Below are 19,156 nucleotides of genomic sequence, written 5' to 3'. Positions count from 1 at the left end.
GTACTCCCGATTTGATCGCGATGGTCCGCATCCCAGGAGTAGCGGCAATGGCATGTGTGGGCTCCTTCTCATTATGAGCGTGCAGAGAGCCAATCCCAGAGTCGTCAACGACAAGGGCCATCTCTGCTGGTGGTGGTTGTGTGTTCTGTTCAGCGGCTGCCGCGGCTTCTAATGCTACTCTGTAACGAGTGGTGACCACGCCGGCTTCCTGGACTCTCCAATGAGCGTTAGTCTCTCTGTATAGAAAGGGGTGATTCCAGTGTCCACCTTGTTGGTACCTTCTCATCAACAGTGAAAAACAAAATGAGAAAACAAGAAAAAAAGACTATATACACCTACGCACTACGCACAAACATAAAGTAACACCATGCTTCCCCGGCAACGGCGCCATTTTGGAAGGCCTCGAGAGGGGCGCGAATTCAGACCAAGTTATATTGAAAATAACTGAACCAACTGGATCAGTTAGCAAATGTCGTTGCCACTTGATCGATTCAAACTCGCTCTCGCTCGTTTCCTACCAATGTAATTTGTAAACTCCCAATTTTGCACTACTTTAACAGTAAAGCGGCAAGTTCGGGGTCGATCCCACAGAGAAGTTGGTGTGTCGAGAGTGTGTGTAGTGAACAGGGGGTTGGCTGCTGCCACGCTTTAACTTGGGAGTTTTAACTACTGTTTTTACTCTAGGCAGAATTAAACTTGCTAATTTGATCAAGGTAAATTTATCTACTGGGTCAAGTGAATTGCAGGTGAAAACGTAACAGTAAATGCGAGGATAAAAACGTAATAACTTTGATTAAACTAAACTGAAAGCAGTATAGCATGAAATTGAAACTAAGCTAATACTTCGGAATACGCCGACAGATAACAAGTATTCCGCAGCGCTTCTTTAATTCCCATTTCTAACTACGCATTACTTTATCTAAGCTAAGCTATTCTAGAGAACTGGACTAAGCTAGAGGACTAAACTAAGCTAAACTAGGCGGAAAGTAAAAGATCGGATTCTTTTCTTGTGATGGCACACCCCCTATTTATAAGCTCGATTCGGCCTCCAGCTGGATAACGATCTTGACAGGGAATATTCACTCATGCTGAGAATGAGCGACTCATTGATTGCTACGTGCTCTTCTTCTAGAATGACGACGCTTTTGAGTAACAGATTCATAACTCTGCCCCGTCCTTACGTCTCATAAGTTAGCACGTGTCCCCTTCTAGAACGTCGTCCTTGATAATAGAATGGTGCACCACATCCAGCTCATTTCTTCACGTGTTCTTCTTCTAGAAGCATGCGGTCCTCGCCTAACTGCTTGATCACTCCCCCTTGATCAACTTCCCTGATTCTTGGCCTTTTATCGCCTTTTGTACTTGTTTGATCAGTTCGGCCTTCCTGCCTTGGTCAAGCGGCATTCCTGCACATTTAACACTTATTTTGCGTGATAAACCGATCAAGCAGCGTACATTTTTCCTCAAACCGATGCATGAAATGAGCCTTATCAGACCCTAGTGCAGTTCAACCTACCTATCTCTCGGGAAAGAACCACAAAGAAAACCCGAGATAGAGCTTATAACAATGCTCGACTCTTTATTCATATTACATTATATTAAAGAGCAAAAGAAACACTAAACATCTAACGAGGAACATAGTCTTGGAAACGTCTTGGTTTCTTCCGTATGCGTCGAGCTCTTGAATCGTCTGTGTTGTGTTCTTCAACCATTTGAGTTGGCTGATCCTCTGGCAGTGTTCCTTGACAAGCTAGGTCCGTGGTGTTCTCGTCATTCGACGTATGGTGTGGCTCCTCAACAGAGTTCTTATCAGCGGCCTATCTGTGGCATGCAGGTGGAGGCGCAGGCGCAGGCTGTGACAGTTCGAGCGAGAGGGAGGGGCAAAGTGAAAAGAAATGGCGCGAGATAGTAGCCTAGAGGGGAGAGAGAGGCCGAGAGAAAGAAAAAGATAGGGAGAGAAGGAAACCGAGAGAGAGATGATGGGAGAGTGGATAATGGCCGCCGAAGGGAGGATGCTGCTGGTAGTGAGGTGGCAGCGGCGGCTACTCCTATTGAGAAGGAGGAGGCTAGATTTTGGATAATGAAGAAAAAAAGACTCCGTTTTGATATACTTTGGGCTCCTTTTAGTTAAATGGGGTTGGGCCGTAAAATAGTCCAATTAATTGAAGCTGGGCTTGTTTCTAATAACAAAGTAAATGTAATTAAGATATTAATTACTACATTTTTTAATCCGGATAAATATATTGTTTTGATTAAATCATTGGGTTTTACTAAAAAAATAAAATGTAATCTATGTGGTAACATAGGAAGAATCTCAAAGAACAAATTAATTTGGTAATGAAATAATCTTCCAAGTAATTAAACCTTCGATTCAATTGACCGAAGATTAAACCTCCTACCCAAAGAAAATTCAAGAATGGGGAGAGTCCCTTATCAAATTCTATATTTTCTAATTTCAATTCAAGCTTTCCATGGCTACTAATTTCACAAAAAGGCCAAAAATAAACTTTTAAACTTATCAAATTTGCTAGAGACATGGTGATATTTTTCTTGAGTTCTGTCGAGTTCAGAAACCTAAAACGTGCAAACCTCATCTTTATTGGACGGATGGAGTATAATAATCCCTTCATCCCAGTTTACCATTTTTGGTGTCTCACTTTAAGAGTCTCGGTTAGAATATTCCATGAATGGCAATAAACCTATATTTCACTATCATTTTTTACCAACTTTCCTTTACATTTTTTAAAATGTTTGTTGAACTCAAATGGGACTCCTAAAGTGGGATGTTTTTTAAAATGTTTGTTGAACTCAAATGGGACTCCTAATGTGGGATGGAGGGAGGATTGGACAATTTTTCGTTGTATTTCCTTTTCATAGTAAAATCATTAGTATTCGTATGAATCCATTGGAATGAATAAAAGCACAAGAATCTATCTTTCAAGCACCTCGGACTAGATGACAACAGAGGAGGGGACAGTCTCTGGAGAAGAGTCAACATTATCTTCATGTTCGACTGATTTCTCCTGCTTTGCCACAAGCATGAGCATATCAAGGCGCTTGTCAAAAAGCAATGCACTTTCATCTCTTTTGTCTAGCTCAGCACCTTCAGCCTCAAGCCATTTCTCTCGCAAATCATCAAGGATATTTCCTTCTACTACATTTACCTCAGCTCCTGGAGCACTTGGAGCTGTTGTCCGAAGTGAAGAATCTCCGGATGGAGGCGGCAGAGTCAAAAGCATTGCCCGAAACTCACGAGTTTCAGCAAAAGTTTCAAAGTTGAGCGCTATAGCATCTAAGCAGTATTCACGTATCTTTAAGACACCGTACCTTGAAATGTAACAAAAATCGCTTCAGCAAAATACTAAAACAGAGAAGATTCAACCACAAATGAAAAGGAGTGCCACCTTTTGTTATATACCAAATTACCAATATTCGATTATCTATAATGAGCAACCAAAACTATATGCTCTAGTTTTTACAGGAAAGTACAGGACAAAATGAAGTGCAACAGCCAGTAACAGCAGTACTAAGTGACATGCCAAAATTAATATCACGAACCAAGATTGAGATTAATCATATCAAGATCGATGACAACTACCAGACAAGGATCAGCTATACTGGATTATGCAGGCTCAGGCTTTTACTGAGTTATGACATATGTGTGTTTCAATATCATAAACCCTAGTTTAGTTTGACAATCAATATATGTTGCCATTCCCTCAAGTGTGGTAGCACAAAAGGTCATGTTATTCTAGTGAGCTATAACTACTTTTCTTGTTGTGTTATACTTTCAAAAGAGATACAACAAGATGTCAACGGCAAGCAACATTTCTTCAGCTCATCTTGTGGAACAATGAAAAGGACAGCAGGTGTAGCACTAATCAGAGTTTGCTTAGTGCCTGTTCGGTATGCACTATTAATCAGTATTAAGTGTCAAAGACCGTTTAAATTGGTATTCGGTTGAAAAAATCACGGCCCACAACTCGTAAGAGGCCCTCACAGAAGCCTGCATAAATAATGCAATTTGACTATTTTAATTAGACTTTTCATCTAGCCTTACCCCCTCCGACTAAATCAATCCTAGATAAAGCCCATTCTATCAAAAAAAGCCCATCTCTGTCGTATCCTATATTGTATCCACCATTATTTTATATGGTTAACCGAACGGGCACTTAGATGTTTAGTAAGTTGGAACAAGGTCAATCAATGCAGGGTGATTTTCTCCCAGAGGACTCATGGCTACAGTAAGATGTGTGCTTCCATAATGATTAAACACTCTCCTTACAAGCTTGATGCCTCACTGGGAACCTACATATTAGATAAACTGATAAATATTTATGATGAATTCCACCAAAGAAGACTGTGTCCAACTCCAACCTTATCCGTGTTCAAGTGGCAATACATACTATCATTGAGGATTCAATGTATTAACATGTCAGTTCAGTTTGAATGGAATTATATTGCTTATGGAATATTACACCCTTCACCCCAAAGTTGTTATCATGTGCTATTATCTACCAAAAAAAATTTTAAAAACAAGAACAAGAAGAAACATCCATTTTTCACATATGAACACGATAGTATCTTTTAGAAGACAAAACAGAAGGTGAAAATTAGAGAATTAGTGAGTCATACATGTCAGCTAATAGCAACCAATGACATAATTCTGCAGGGGAAACCATCTCCAACTGAGGCAGAATAGCATCTGCAACTGGCCGTTTAAGAGGAAATAACAAATATCTTGAAGCAGCATCAAACATTTCTTCTGCCTGCAAAATTTTGAAGATTTAATAGGGTGGTGAAAATATATTGTGCAGTTCACAGAACAAAGATGAAGCGCACCTGGTCAGGGTTTATCTCTACTAGACCATCAGTATACCTGTATTGACAAATATGTTAATAGTATAGAAGCCTAAGTAGAATTGTTGGGACCAACTGGACCTTTCAAGAAGTTAACTTGTACAGTATGGGTAAAGCGTGATATTACAAGTCAGAGAGTTTTTTACCAAAAAGGAGCCGGCAACACAAAAGAGGTCTTTGTGCTGGTGTTGATTGGTTGGTAGAAATAATATCTAATTGGATAATAATTTCTACATTAAGTATGAACTAGTAAAGTGAAGTCACTGAAGCCTCAAATTGACCTAACTTCTCTCATTATAGATACAAATGCCTAACAAAATTGATAATCCAATAATGACGAATATACATGTGCCCAATACTTAAAATCATTATCTGTCTTGAACTCACCACATATATCCAGGTAAGAAATAAACAAAAAAGACAGCATATATTAAGCATGTGGATCAAATTTGGAACTTGTGTACGTTGAGTTGTGCTTCTGATAGGATCTAATGGGATAGATATGGGCACTGCACTGGGAAGCAAGGCTCAGTGATGAAAGAGATTCAAGAAAATACGGTGAAAGTATTTGTTTGGTATATGCAAGTGAGATATAGAGATGACTATGTATGGATGCTGTAGTATCTTGATTCGAATAATTTCAGATAGGAAAGTTTCTACTCCCTCTATCCCTTAAAAATAAGAACTATTTCTATTTTAGTCCATCCCTTAAAAATTATGCACTTTCTATTTTAGGAAATTTTTTTCAAGGTGGGCCCCATTCTCTACTAACAATACTTTAATCACTTTTTCTTTCTATCTTTTTCTTACTTTACCAATTGTGCATTAAAAGACACGCCCCTTTAAAAGTTCTACGGAGGGGGTAATATTAAAAGCTTAAATACTGAAGTTGAATAAGAAGAAAGAATGTGCATCAAAGAAGAAAAAATCCTTCCCTGCAACCCCTCCCTATTTGAACTTGCATATCTTTTTCCACCGGACACACATATAACACTTAACACGAATCTTATGGTCCTTGATCGGAAGTTCAAAAATCCAATGAAGATGATTGATTATGTGTGGTTCACCTAGCAATTACACGGTCACGGATCCTTGATGAAATGCTTAATACACAGGTTTTCAGGTCTAGCTTCTCTCACAGTTGATATAAAATTGGGAGTGCAGAGAATGGAGGGAAGAATACATACATATACTCAATCACTTTCTGGAAAGTCTCTGCGTTTAGGTCATGTTCATCAAGACAAGGAAGAGACTGATGAGGTAAAGGGTCACTGCCTTGAATGAAATCTTTTATTCGGGATAATCTGGCCTTAAAGTATTCTGATCGTGAAGCTAAGATAACTCGATGGCATCGGAATATCTTATCCTCAACTCTCACACAAACATCTGCAAGGTCCTCCTCTGTCTGCATGAAAGTATCAATGCCTTGTCCTCTGGGTGAATTGGCAAGAGAGATTTGGAGGATTCGATTTAATGCAGCAGGGAGACGATCTTCTTCAGGAAGCGAAATGCCCTGCAAGATGAACCTCTTCTGAGAGTCTTGTATTTCTCTAAGAGCTTTGTAGTCTGCATGTTTTTGATGATGCATTTCTTTCTCAAGGAGAGTCTGTAGAGAGTGGCACTTGCAAACTTTGCAAATCCTAACAAGATCTTCGACGTCATCAACAGCAACCTCTAGTCTATCAGAATAGAAGAAGTGGACAAGGCTAAAAAGAGATGGATAAGAAAGCCTCTCCCGTGAAAATCGCACTTCATTTCTTTGTTTCCAGTCGGTCTGAAATTTTTTATTGAAGAAGGGCGATCGGGCAGCCAAGATGAGCCTGTGAGCTTCAAGAGGTCTTCCTTGCACGTAGAATACAATATCGGGGGGGCAGTAGGAGGAACTGGACTCTCCTTGTGATGAATGACCTGATTTCAACAATTCTTAACTATGTTGGTGAATTTGTATACTAATATTAGGATTAATTGAATCAGGGTTTAGGAAAAAGTATAGTATAGAGACCTGGGAGAAGAGAAGTGAAATTGAAGTGAAACTGGTGTTGAAGGTAGGCGTTATTGGCTTGGCAGGAGAAGAAAGTGTCTCTGAGCGCGGCCGGTAGAGGCTGGAGAGGCGGCGGGCGGGCCTCAAAGGACTTGAGCAACTTGCGCACTTTGAGATTGAGGGCGGCGTAGTGGCAGCGGTCGCCGTCGAAGGTGTGCTCGGAGCAGATGGCTCCGCTCTCGAGGAGCATCCGGGCGGCATCGAGATGGCCGGCGAGGCAAGCGTAGTAGAGGGCGACGGAATCCCATTGGTCGCGGGCGTTGACGTTGACGCCTGACTCCAACAGATAGCGGAGGCGCCCCACGTCGCCGGCGCGGGAGGCCTCGAAAATGTCGCCGTAAGGAACCTTCTTCAGCGGCAGTGAGGAGTGGAAGTCCGCCGCCTCTAAATCTATATCGTCCAACTCCGACAACATGACTCTATTTGCTACTCTCACTGGCCTCAGCCAATAGTAATACAAATAAATAAAAGTAAGGCCATCCACAACGCTGTCTCTATACCGTCTCTTAAACCGTCTCTTAACTACTATTTGAGCACTATTTGAGGGCCCCACTGTCCTTTTTTCCTCCATAGACGGAACCTGCAACGCTCCGTCTCTTAACCGTCTCTATACCGTCTCTTAATTACTATTCATTCAATTTAATTTATAATTTTTTTTAAAACCCAATTCAATTTAAACAAACACACTTTATTAAAATTAAAACAATATTACAACTTAACATTAAAAAAAACGAAGACATAATTAAAATTCTAAAAAAATAAAAATGACATAATTTAATCTTCTCCGCCAAAGTTTTCCCAAATGTGCTCAATTAGATCCTCTTGGAGTTGGGTGTGGGGGTGGTGCGGCTTCCTCCGCCTCTCGTCGTCGATCTTCTTCGAGTGATTGTTCCATTAATTGGCGCATTTGCTCAAAAGGATCCATTTGTTTGAGTTGATTGAAGATGGAAATTGGAGTGATAGAGAGGATTTGAGAGGAATAGATGTGTGTTTGTGTTTGAAATGAGTATGGAATAAAATTATTTATAGAGTAAAAAAATTAAAAATTTAAAAAATGAAAATAAATATTTAACGGTAATATTACCGTTTGAAAAAAAAAATTTTATTAAAAATCGATTTTTTTTTAAAAAAATGAATTATTGCGTCATCAGTGACGACGCCCACTCGCGGGCCAGCGAGTGGGCGTCACGCACGCATGGGGACGTGCCACGTGTCCCTGGCGCGTGGCGAGACATCTCGTCTCGTGTCTCGCCGAGACGAGCTACGCGACGAGACGGGCGCGAGCTGGAGACGAGATGGGCGCTGCAATGCGTCTCGCGGGGGTCTCGTCTCTCCGAGACGAGACGCGAGCCCGGCGCGAGACGCGTGGTGGATGGTCTAATGCGGAGTCTCACTTTATCCAACCAACCACAGCAACCCTACACACATACTAGTACTACTATCTCTCTCACTCTCACTCTCACTCTCACTCTACACACGCCGCGCGCCGGATCAAACTACACATCTATTCCAGTGGCGATTTTGAGAAACATATTTTTGTTTTTCACCGATAACCTCATCTCCTGCTACAACTGCATTTGAGGTTTTTCAACTTTACCTTTTACATTTGCTTTTAACATTCTAGAGAGAAAATCTCTTGGTTCCTGCTCACTTACTTTTTTAATGCATTTTCAGTTCAGCAGTATGGCATTATCGGATGAAGAAGGCGAGATTGTTCCAGATTGCGCCACTAATTATCTTTTGGTTGACAGCAAAGAAAATCTCATTTCATTTTCAAGTCTACCTCTTATATGGAACGACAGTGGCCAAAGGGGGGTGACAGTACCAACTGAATCTACATTTCTAAAGGGAGCGGTGGATGAAGGTTGTGGACGAATATATACCAGGGTAACTGCCTGGAAGTTTATACTATCATATGCCATTCCCGAAATTTATGTGTTGCGCGATTCCAAGTATGAGAGATGGATTAAGCTCCAAAAACCAAATAGGGGTTATGAATCCATTGCGAGGACGGCCCTCATTACAGTTCACTATCTCCACTTTATGAAGAAGAGCTCCAAAGAGATATCCGGGGAAGACTTATGGAAACATCTCGGGAAGACCTTCAGGTAGCCACTCTTTACTATAGGTTTACATTTATGCTCTGATGTTTTTTTATTCTCAGTTTACCTGCATTTGATTTTTTTCTCATTCTAGTTCGTATGAGGATCCACCTTCTGCAAATGATCTTGCCGACCACTTGCAATTGATCAAAGAGGCTGCTCTAAGGGACAAAGATATTGCAAAGACTAAGGTTTGTGTTCTTACGCTGTATTCATAATAAATTGCTAGTTTATAATATTCTTAAGCTCCATTTCAGTGGTTGGTTTATCTTCTATATCTTCGTGTATTTTTTGATAATGGCGAATGAAACAGAATTTGCATGCCTTTCTTTCTCAAATACCTGAAAAAAGGAAAGCTTTCTGTCAGGTCTGCGCCCATTCCCGAAATCTCCTTACCTGTTTTGAAACTTCTTTCATATCTACCTTTTGCTAATTTCTTAACAAAATTGCTCTGTTTACAGGATAATAAGACAAGGAAGAAACCAAAGTTTATAGCTCATGATGATGAAGACATTGATGCCCATAATTATTCAAGTGATGAAGACCATGATGATTTGTTTGATAATGTCTGTGCATACTGTGATGATGGTGGCAATGTATTGGGGTAAGCAAGTGTTTTGTGGGTACTATTCAATTTTGTTAGATGAAAATTCCTCTATCAGTGATATGAGATTCACATCTCCTTCTACTAAATTTGGGGAATGTCAGCTTCAATAAGCATCACAATACAATAACTTATAACTTATTAGAACCAAAAGCCAGTTCAAAGTGGTTGTCGTAGCCTTTCTTCAGCTATAGACCCTAGAGTATTCGTCTTTTTTTTTTTACAAATTTAAGAAAGTGGTCTTCGTGTAATAAATTGTACTATCAAATTCTTCGACGGCCAATATGAAAACTATAAAAGCATTTCAATAGTTCTTAAGTCCATATGGCACAAAGATGAATTAGTATGCCACTATGACTTTTTGTTTTTTTTTTGGGCTGAAATTGCTTTGTGATGTGACTGCTTTACTCCTACACAGCTGTGAAGGAAGGTGCATACGATCGTTTCATGCAACTATAGAATCGGGTGCTGATTCTAAATGTGAATCTCTTTGTTATAGCAGTGAGCAAGTCCAGGTAAGTTCCACATTTTCTTCTTTCCTCTGTCGTATATCTTTTTCATGTTGCACATGCAGAAAATGTTGGTTTTCTTGAAATGGATGCTGTAGTTCTAGTTCCAGCTCTATTTATCACGGATCTGAAAGGAGAGGTTTTTTGAGCAGGCAATTGATACTTTTCTCTGCAAGAATTGCAAATATCAACGTCATCAATGTTATATTTGTGGGAGGCTGGGAAATTCTGATATATCTTCTGGGGCTGAGGTGCAACTTGTTGCCTGTTTAGACTTTAGAGACAATTTACACTCTCGCATTCCATATCTACAGAGTGTTGCTAATATAAATTTTGTCTTTCTTATCTTATAAGGTCTTCCCTTGTGTCTCGGCAACATGTGGGCATTTCTATCATCCAGACTGTTTATCAGAGCTGCTCTTCCCCAGAAATGACTATCAAGCTCAAGTATTTAAAAATAAAATAAAAGCTGGAGATTCATTCACATGCCCTGCTCATAAATGTAATGTTTGTAAGCTAGGAGAAGATAAAAAGTTACCTGAGATGCAATTTGCAATATGCAGACGCTGTCCAAAGGCATACCACCGTAAATGCTTGCCAAGGTTGCCCATAAGTTGTAGTAACTTATGTTCGTTTGGGTGCTAATTTGTTGAGATATGTCTGAGATCTTAACTGTTAATAAATTTTCAGTTCTATATTGTTTCATCGAGATGATGCCAATAACATCCCTCAAAGGGCTTGGACAGGTCTTTTGAACAATCGAATCTTGATATATTGCAGGTATACATCTTTCATTTCCTTCATGATTTACTCAATTGCCCTGAATTTTTGCAAATCATATATATATATATATATATATATATAAACATATTCTATTCAGGGATCACAAAATCTGGCGTAAAATTCTCACTCCGCGAAGGGATCATTTGCTATTCCCAGATGATGATGATGATGATGGAAAAATAGGGCAACATTCTACAAGGAGTAAGGCATTTGGAAGTCTACCAGATGAAGATAAAGTAGAAAAACATTCCAAAGGAACATCTGGTGATATTTTGAGTGGTGATCCTATAAATAAAAATAGGATAAATCAACCTGGAATTGTTTCAAAACGGAACTCGAGTTCAAGCAAAATAAATGTTGGTCATCCTGAATGCAGAAATCTGGAGCAGCCTTCCACGATCAAGAACAACCAGATATGTGGTAAGCGGATGTCAATATCAAGTATGACAAGAATTCCTGAAAAGGATGCAACTGAAAATCCCCCTACTGGAACTGCTGCAACTTTGAGAACTGCAGAAATGAAAAACCGGTGATGACCTGTATATTTGGCTATTAGCTGATGTAGTTGTTCTTGATGTTTGTCTCTGTAGAGTATTTTGTGCTTGAATGTCTATTCATTTGCAGGATACACAAATTAATGGAAGATTCTGTTTCTTCCTTTAACAAGGAAGAATTTCTTGCAGACCAAAGGAGGAAATGTTCGCATGATTCCTCCACATATTTCCAAGTTAATAAGACAATAACCTTGGGAAAGATAGAGCTCTCGGTGCAGGTTTATTTTAATTCTCTCCTAATTGGGCCCAGTAGTTGTCATAATGCCTTTAGGCGAAGCATACAGCTAGCGTTTATGTTTGATGTCACTCCTCAAATTTAATCCCATAACTGTTTTGCACTTTCTTTCGGTGATGAACGAATTTGATATGAGGCACCTATCCTCACGATATTCTTATGCAAAGTTATTTGGGGAATTTCTGGTAATTGTTAAGGTATTCTCAGCTGCAACATGGAAAAGGTTTCTCAATGGAAGTTTATATATTTTGAGATAGTGGAAATGCCCTTTTCTTCATATCCTATTTGTGGATATTCGTCTTAGGAATCTGCAGGATCTAACTTTTTTTCCTTTAACTTGTTTATTGGTTTCTAGGCTATCCGTGGAGCTCTACAGAAATTACAAGAAGGAGGTACTGTTAAGGATGCAATGGATGTTTGTGAGCCTGCTATTCTTACTCAGATAATCAAATGGAAGGTCTATACCATTATGACATAACTAGTAATAAAAGCTGTCTAGCATTATGTTACACCCTACCAAGGAGATTAAGATTAGAGCAGGTCGTGATGTCTTTCTACGGGGTTGTGGGTTTCTTTAGCAGTTTCTATTTGTGGTGCACAATCTGATATGGAGTCAAAGGCTGGAAGAGAATAACTTTGATATAAGAACTGGATTGGATATAAATTGAAACTAAATACAGAGGTTTGCAAGTATTCGACAAAATGACTGAAAGACTGGAACAATCTCCTGGAATGTAGGTAGTGGTAGATATTGTGTGCTCTTCAAGTTGCATATACTCCTAGAAAGAAAGAGCTAAGTAAGAGAAAAAGGAAGGAAGAGATGAAACTTCATTAACTCCAAAAGGGTTATGTCTTCTGCCCTTATAATGAGTAGAGCAGCCCCTGAGAAATGAATGTTGCTCCTTTGCAGATTGTTCCATGAACAAAAGTTAGAGGCTATAGAGCAACATGTTTTGTGCTATATGATCTGATCTCCAAATCCTATTCTTGAACCTTAATTCATACAATTATCTTTGTCTAGTTGGGTCTCTCTCTTGGGCCACTTGTAGGATGACCCTTCTTTGTCACATTTTCTTCACTTCACAATTTTTTGTCACCCAGGAGTAGGGGCAGAGCCGAAATTGTCTTAAGGGGGGCAAAAATATATATAGAAAAGTTTGGAGAATTTGAGAAGGGGCATTTAGTAAATAAAAGGTGTATATGTTTGTAGTAGTGAAATATAGATGTATATATGTATGTGGGGAAATTTGATGGGGGTATATGCCCCACCTACCTATACATTGGCTCCGCCCTTGCTCGGAGTATTGGCCCAGGTTCAGAGTTATTTTTCCCCTGATACACAAGTTTATCACTTCGATATACGAGTGCATCGGATATTTGTAACTTGATGCATCTTATCGTTATTTACCAAGCAAAAGTACTTTTTCCTCCTACAAATAGTAATGTCATCTGCACTTATAGGCCAGCTCTTGCTAAAAGTAAGTGGGCTATTGAGGTTATAGGCATAACATTTAGTTTTTGGCTTCGACCAATTTTGATTTTCCATCTTTAAAACACATTCAGATAGATGCCACTGTTTTGTATGTAAAGCTTCTCCTCTAGTTAATGGGTGTTTTTAAATGAACTCAAAGATATTGGGTCAGATATATTTTGAGATTTTCCTTAAATATTGTTAGATAATATTCACTTGCCATATGTTTAAGTGCAATGTAAATTGTATGCATCTTGTTTTCTGGTTGTTTTATATGACATTCTCAACCTGGAACTTAGGCTCATAAGTTATTGCTGTCTTTGGTATATGTTTTCCAGAAGAAGCTAGCTGTCTATCTTGCTCCATTTATCCATGGTGTGCGTTATACCTCTTTTGGTCGGCACTTCACGAATGTAGACAAGCTAAAGCAGGTGAGGATAGATTTATGGTTCCTTAAAAAATTAAATAAAAATATTTCTCCTTCTCGAGTAGAAAGTTCCACCAGAGAAAGAGCGGAAAAGGAAAATTCCTTTTCAACATAAGACTTTATTTTGTTGCTGTTGTACCCTTGTAATTTATTTATCATAGGTTGCATGTAATCATTAGGTCACATATGCAGGTTGTAAATCGGCTGCGTTGGTATGTTCAAGATGGTGATATGGTAAGAACGGTTTATGGCCTCATCAATTGTATGATACAATTCTAAGACTGTCCTATATACTTCAGGAATATGCTTTTGTCACTATAACATGTTCAATGAAACCAAATTTATTAATTTAATTACCAACAGTACTAAAATTGCATGTACCAGTTAGAAGATCTCATCATGCTTTTATGTTCGGAGTTACTTCTGTATATAATAAAAATTTATGTTTGTACTCTGTAGAGTGTAGAGTCTTATATATAGTTGAATACAAGCAATCGTTGTATTCATTGGGGCATAAGTTTGGGATTATTCTTTTCAATTGCTCACCGGATGATAGAGAGATTGAAATGTGATGTTTAGTCAGTGAGTCTTAATAGAATGTAAGACCTCATAAGTCATGTAATTGTTCTGATAGAGAATATCGCACATCTTGGTAGAAGAATAATGCAAAATATTTATATTTCTTTACTTAACCCCCCCCCCCCCCTCTCTCTCTCTTGAAAGTTTCGTGTGTGTTCCAGCCTTAGAGAAGGTAATATGTTCAGGATTAAACCTAATATCAAATACAGATTGTCGATTTCAGCTGCGGATCAAATGATTTTAGCTGCTTTATGAAGGAAGAACTCGATAGCATGGGGAAAAGGTGCTACTTCAAAAATTATGATATCATACAGACGAGGGTAGGCATTCTGATGGATCTATATTGATTTTAGCAACAAGCAACTAAAGTTATAACACGTTTTTTTTGTTTCTTTACTTTGTTGTGCATTGCATGCGTGAGATATGTATAGCAATTCAAAATGCAATTGGAAACAACTTTTATTCCTTGGACTACTTCTTACCCTTTCTCCAAATATAAAACATGATGTTTGTGCAGAAAACTCAATAACATGAATTGACATAGCTGATAATCAGTAAGAATTGCAATTTGAGGTGTGCGCCACACCATATGAATTATTATCACTGCCATAAGAAAAAGTACCAGAACGTAAAATATACGATTGAGTTTCATAATCTGTTCAATCATATTTTTTGGCGTATTAAGTGATGACCCTCTACCCACTCCTTTAAACTGTCTTGGCTGGACTAATTTGTGTCAGGTTTCTGTTCAATCATATTTTGGTCCAACTATCTTGCTCTCATATGTACTTTTATCTTTATTTACTGATTCACCCTGCAATCTGACCATGTTACAAATCTTGTTCCTAGAATGACTTCAATTTCGAGAAAAAGGATTGGATGACTGTTGGTGCGGAAGAATTATCTGAAGGGTCTAAACTGGTAACGAGCATTTTTGAAGTGGCAAAATCTGTGTTGAAGAACATACATGTGTTGTTGTTTTAGTTTGACTCATAGCATTGCTGGTCTTTTGCTAGATCATTGGCCTAAATCCTCCTTTCGGAGTCCAAGCATCCCTTGCAAACCAATTCATAAACAAAGCTCTAACTTTCAGGCCAAAGCTTCTCATTCTCATAGTTCCTAAAGAGACTGAAAGGCAAGAATTGATAACAAGTCACATCTTCTCATTTTTCTGCCTTCTTATAATTTGTTGGCTGTCACAGATTGGACAGGAAAAATAGTCGATACGACCTTATTTGGGAAGATGACAAAATCCTATCTGGCAAGGTATGCATTGATTCAGAAATGAAAAACTTGAATCTAAAATTGACAAGTCAGGAACTCTTATGCGTCTCTTGATATTCTGCCAGTCATTTTACCTTCCTGGATCAGTAGATGTGCATGACCAGCAAATAGAACAATGGAACTTGGACACACCGCCTTTATACTTGTGGAGTCGACCAGATTGGACTGGCAGGCATAAACAAGTAGCTGTGGAGTGCAGCCACTTGATCGAGAATCAAGAGATGGAATTGTCAGGAGGAATTAGAGCAAGTTCAGTTTCTAACTATTTGATGGAAGAAAATCAAGATTGCTATGGTGATTTCTCCAGTATTGCGGCTGGATACAATGATATAAACAACATATTAGAAGAACTTCCTGAACCATCAGATGAATTTTAAACTTGTCACTCCTATTTTCATCCTACATATGTAGGAGGTGACCCGTCGACTGTCGTATAGCACAATCCTTTATTCTGAAAATTGTGTTGCGTCTTATATACTGGTAAACCTCTCACATAGTACCACAAACAAGAATTGGAGTAGAAGTTGATAGATCGATTAACACCAAGCTACCAAATAAAGAATCGTGAATAGACAATAGAACAAGTTATTTAGGTGCTCTCTTAACAAGGAGGGTAGGGATGCATAATTTACAATTACAACTTTGGCACCAAGATGATTACAACAATATTTGTCTTGTGCTACAGCCCACCTAGTCCAAGATCATGATTTCTCATCATCATTTAGGGAATTTAATCGTCTTATTCTTTGATCAAGCGCTGCCATCACTGCTGGCTCCTGCTTTTTTCTCTGCTTTGATATGTTTGTGGTTATCATGAACCCTATCTTCTCAAACGCAACCTACAAAGGTCGTTTTGGCACACGAGTCCGGATCAAGAAATCAGTCACATAGAGATAAGTTAAACTGAGGGAGTTACCGTCAACAATTCATCAGGATCGAAAAGGTAGTGAGTACTTCTCTGTATTACATTGATCACATCACCTACATGATGTGTCACCAGTAACTCTTCTTCATTCATCTGTTTTTTCATCACAAGACACAAGTTCAGTCTTCCCCGTGTTTACATATTCAGAAATTCAACCCAGCTATATAAACTTCACCTTAAAAATTGCCAAGGCTACACTGAACAAAACCTTTGCTCCCTCGTAGAAAAGAACATCCCACACGCGCAATGTTGTCTGAATGGAAAAAATGTTATTAATGAACAGCCACTTCAATACAGCAATGTAGAAGAGCAAATATAAGGACTTTCACCTCCGAAGGCAAGCTCTTAGAAAATAAGCATAAAAACCACTCTGTGCAAACAAGAGAAACATCAAACTCCAAAGCTCCCAGATGAGCAGCTATCCTGCATCAATTTCTATCTTCTTTCAGTAAATCACAATATCTTAGCTACAGATCAAACAAAAAGAAAATGGGAGAACCTGGGGCACTTTTTGGTCAGGAGATCTTTAAAAACTCTCTGTTCGACATGGCAACCAGATAAATTAGTTGTGTAACAATCGCTAACCAACACGTTTTCTAAGAGAACAGCAAGCATCCAGAAAGCTTCTTCTTCAGTTTTCATCACAACCAACAGTAGGGCTGCAACATAATTTAAACCCTGCAGCACAATATATAAAACAAAAATATTACTGAAAAATTAAGAAGGAACTTAATTAAGCTCTTAGTATGGTGTAAAATATCACCTGACAATAACCAACATCAGAATCTCGGAAAGAATACCCAACAAGAACGTGTCTTAGAGAAGCATGTCCCTCTGGGGTGTCCAACCATGGATGACCAGGGAATGTTCGAGGAAGATCCTGTACTAGCATACAATGGTCAGACACACGACTATAATTTTCACCCTTTTTCTACTGCAACCACAATCTATAGTGCTGCCTACATATGTCAATCAAAATTTAGGAAATCAAACTCAAATATCTGAGTGATTATCCATAAAAACTCTGTCTTGGTTGTGCAAAGCCTATTGCTAACAGCCTATTGCCCTTATAATGGTATGCACTACTCCGCCCATAACTAGAGGTGCTGACATAAACCTAATAATCAATTGTGATTGCAAAAGGTAAAGTTATATTTTAACATCGATTCAATCGTTTTTTTGAATAAAATATGCCATGAAGCTTATTGAATTGCAGCCTAGAAAGAAGAAGAAGTAAAGCACAAAATGAAAGCCAAAAAGAAAGGTAAATGCCACATACATGATCAATCTGCTTGGTTGCAGGGGTAACCTTATGCTCAACAGCGGAGATCAAATCATTGTAATAGCTATCGGGCACCGTGGACTTCTTCTTAGCAGCACCAGAGAGGGAGAACCAGACCTTAGGCCTCAGATTAGGGGGGATGCCCTTCCTGATAAGCTTCTTGAGAGTGATGGCATTAACCAAAGTAGAGAACTTTAGGGAAGACTTAAGAAGAGTGGAAGGAACAAAGCTCTCAAGATACCAATTGGCACCCTTGTCGGCCTCCAAAGCCCACCACATCTTCCCCTGCTGCCTCACTTTCTCTCTCACCTCATTCAACACATTCACATCATCCACATTTCCTTCCACTGTGAATTCATACAGATCTTGGAATTTCACCATCATGTTTGCCCTTCTCGAGTGGATGCTCGGCCTCAATACGGGTATCTGAGCTTCATACTCCATTGCCATGTCTCTCTTGCCTCCGTACATCGTCTTCAGATCAACAAAAAAATTCAAAGGAAAAACGATCGGAAACGGTCAAGCCCCAAAGGAGGAAAAAGGAGAGCTTCAAAATCAGAGAGCGATTAAAAAAACATCGTTACGCCACACCCACGTTGAAGAGTTGCTAGAGAGAGAAAGCGAGAAGAGTTGTGGAGATTTTGTTTCTATTTCTGTGAAATCTTTGAATAACATATTTTGCCACTGTTTAATTTTCATTAAATTAAATATTAAAGGAAAAATACAGGCAAGGCAGCAAAACCCAAATTAAAATGCAACAAAGTTCAAAGCTACATTAGCCCGTTATTTAGGGTTGGGAAAATGGATATTTATAATAATTTTATATTTTAAATTAATAATACATATTTGTAATCCATGTTTCTATTTTATTCACGAGCTAGCGCTACTTAAATATTAATATAATATTATTTATATTTATTATTAAAAATAATATTAAATTAAGGAGTATTTAATATTTAAATATTAAATTTATTAATATTTAAAATATTAAATTTCATCCCACCATTTTCGGGGTCTGGATCCACTACCGCTTACAACAATTAGTTTAGTGTCACAACTACATTCAATCCCCAATTAACTTTTTTTTCTGTTAAAATAGGGAATTAGAAAGTAAAAATTTCTCTAACTTAATAAATCACTAGTACACAATGACGATATTCATGTTAATGACTAATGACGCAGTGATTTAAGAGTAAAGGCCAAAGTGATCCTAAACATATGATCATTTTATGAATTTGATCCTACACATAACGCTTTGAATTGTTGCATCATATACATTTCAACTCGGGCCACAATCAGTCCAAAATGGACGGAATCGTTAAATATTTACGGTCAACGGGTGTTTACCCGATTTTGACCCAATTAATCATTTTTAATAAATTCAAAAATAATATAATTATTATTATAAATAAATAATATTATTATAATTTAATTAATCATTTCCACCGTCAACACAGCAGTCGTCGCGTTGCATCGTTGCTGGAAATCAGCAGCGCCTCG

The 19,156-nt window shown here is 38.5% G+C and overlaps 3 protein-coding genes across 3 annotated transcripts; 1 reads left to right on the top strand and 2 right to left on the bottom strand.

The window, feature by feature from the left end:
* Positions 1-2,843: 2,843 nt before the first annotated feature.
* LOC121741981 (BTB/POZ domain-containing protein At2g04740) lies at positions 2,844-7,347 on the bottom strand. The gene is made up of 5 exons (XM_042134976.1): positions 6,863-7,347; positions 6,048-6,768; positions 4,843-4,879; positions 4,636-4,769; positions 2,844-3,327 (listed from the first exon to the last, which is right to left on the bottom strand). Exons 1-5 carry the CDS (start codon positions 7,314-7,316, stop codon positions 2,952-2,954), a joined length of 1,722 nt encoding a protein of 573 aa, XP_041990910.1. The 5' UTR covers positions 7,317-7,347; the 3' UTR covers positions 2,844-2,951.
* Positions 7,348-8,333: 986 nt separating this feature from the next.
* On the top strand, positions 8,334-15,922 carry LOC121811528 (protein ENHANCED DOWNY MILDEW 2-like). The gene is made up of 19 exons (XM_042212409.1): positions 8,334-8,483; positions 8,576-9,009; positions 9,098-9,194; positions 9,317-9,370; positions 9,465-9,607; positions 10,026-10,122; positions 10,269-10,367; positions 10,471-10,718; positions 10,807-10,896; positions 10,997-11,428; positions 11,524-11,671; positions 12,044-12,145; positions 13,498-13,590; positions 13,779-13,820; positions 14,375-14,485; positions 15,015-15,086; positions 15,182-15,300; positions 15,368-15,431; positions 15,515-15,922. The coding sequence occupies exons 2-19, from the start codon at positions 8,585-8,587 to the stop codon at positions 15,824-15,826; spliced, it is 2,748 nt and encodes a 915-aa protein (XP_042068343.1). The 5' UTR covers positions 8,334-8,483; positions 8,576-8,584; the 3' UTR covers positions 15,827-15,922.
* A 39-nt stretch (positions 15,923-15,961) lies between these two features.
* Positions 15,962-18,316, bottom strand: LOC121811529 (TBC1 domain family member 2A-like). The gene is made up of 7 exons (XM_042212410.1): positions 17,654-18,316; positions 17,138-17,254; positions 16,874-17,052; positions 16,704-16,797; positions 16,550-16,627; positions 16,366-16,467; positions 15,962-16,288 (listed from the first exon to the last, which is right to left on the bottom strand). The coding sequence occupies exons 1-7, from the start codon at positions 18,125-18,127 to the stop codon at positions 16,151-16,153; spliced, it is 1,182 nt and encodes a 393-aa protein (XP_042068344.1). The 5' UTR covers positions 18,128-18,316; the 3' UTR covers positions 15,962-16,150.
* Between the last annotated feature and the right edge of the window lie 840 nt (positions 18,317-19,156).

Source organism: Salvia splendens, chromosome 7, assembly GCF_004379255.2.
Source record: "Salvia splendens isolate huo1 chromosome 7, SspV2, whole genome shotgun sequence".
Taxonomy (NCBI): Eukaryota; Viridiplantae; Streptophyta; class Magnoliopsida; order Lamiales; family Lamiaceae; genus Salvia; species Salvia splendens.
This window is presented reverse-complemented; position numbering and strand designations above follow the sequence as displayed.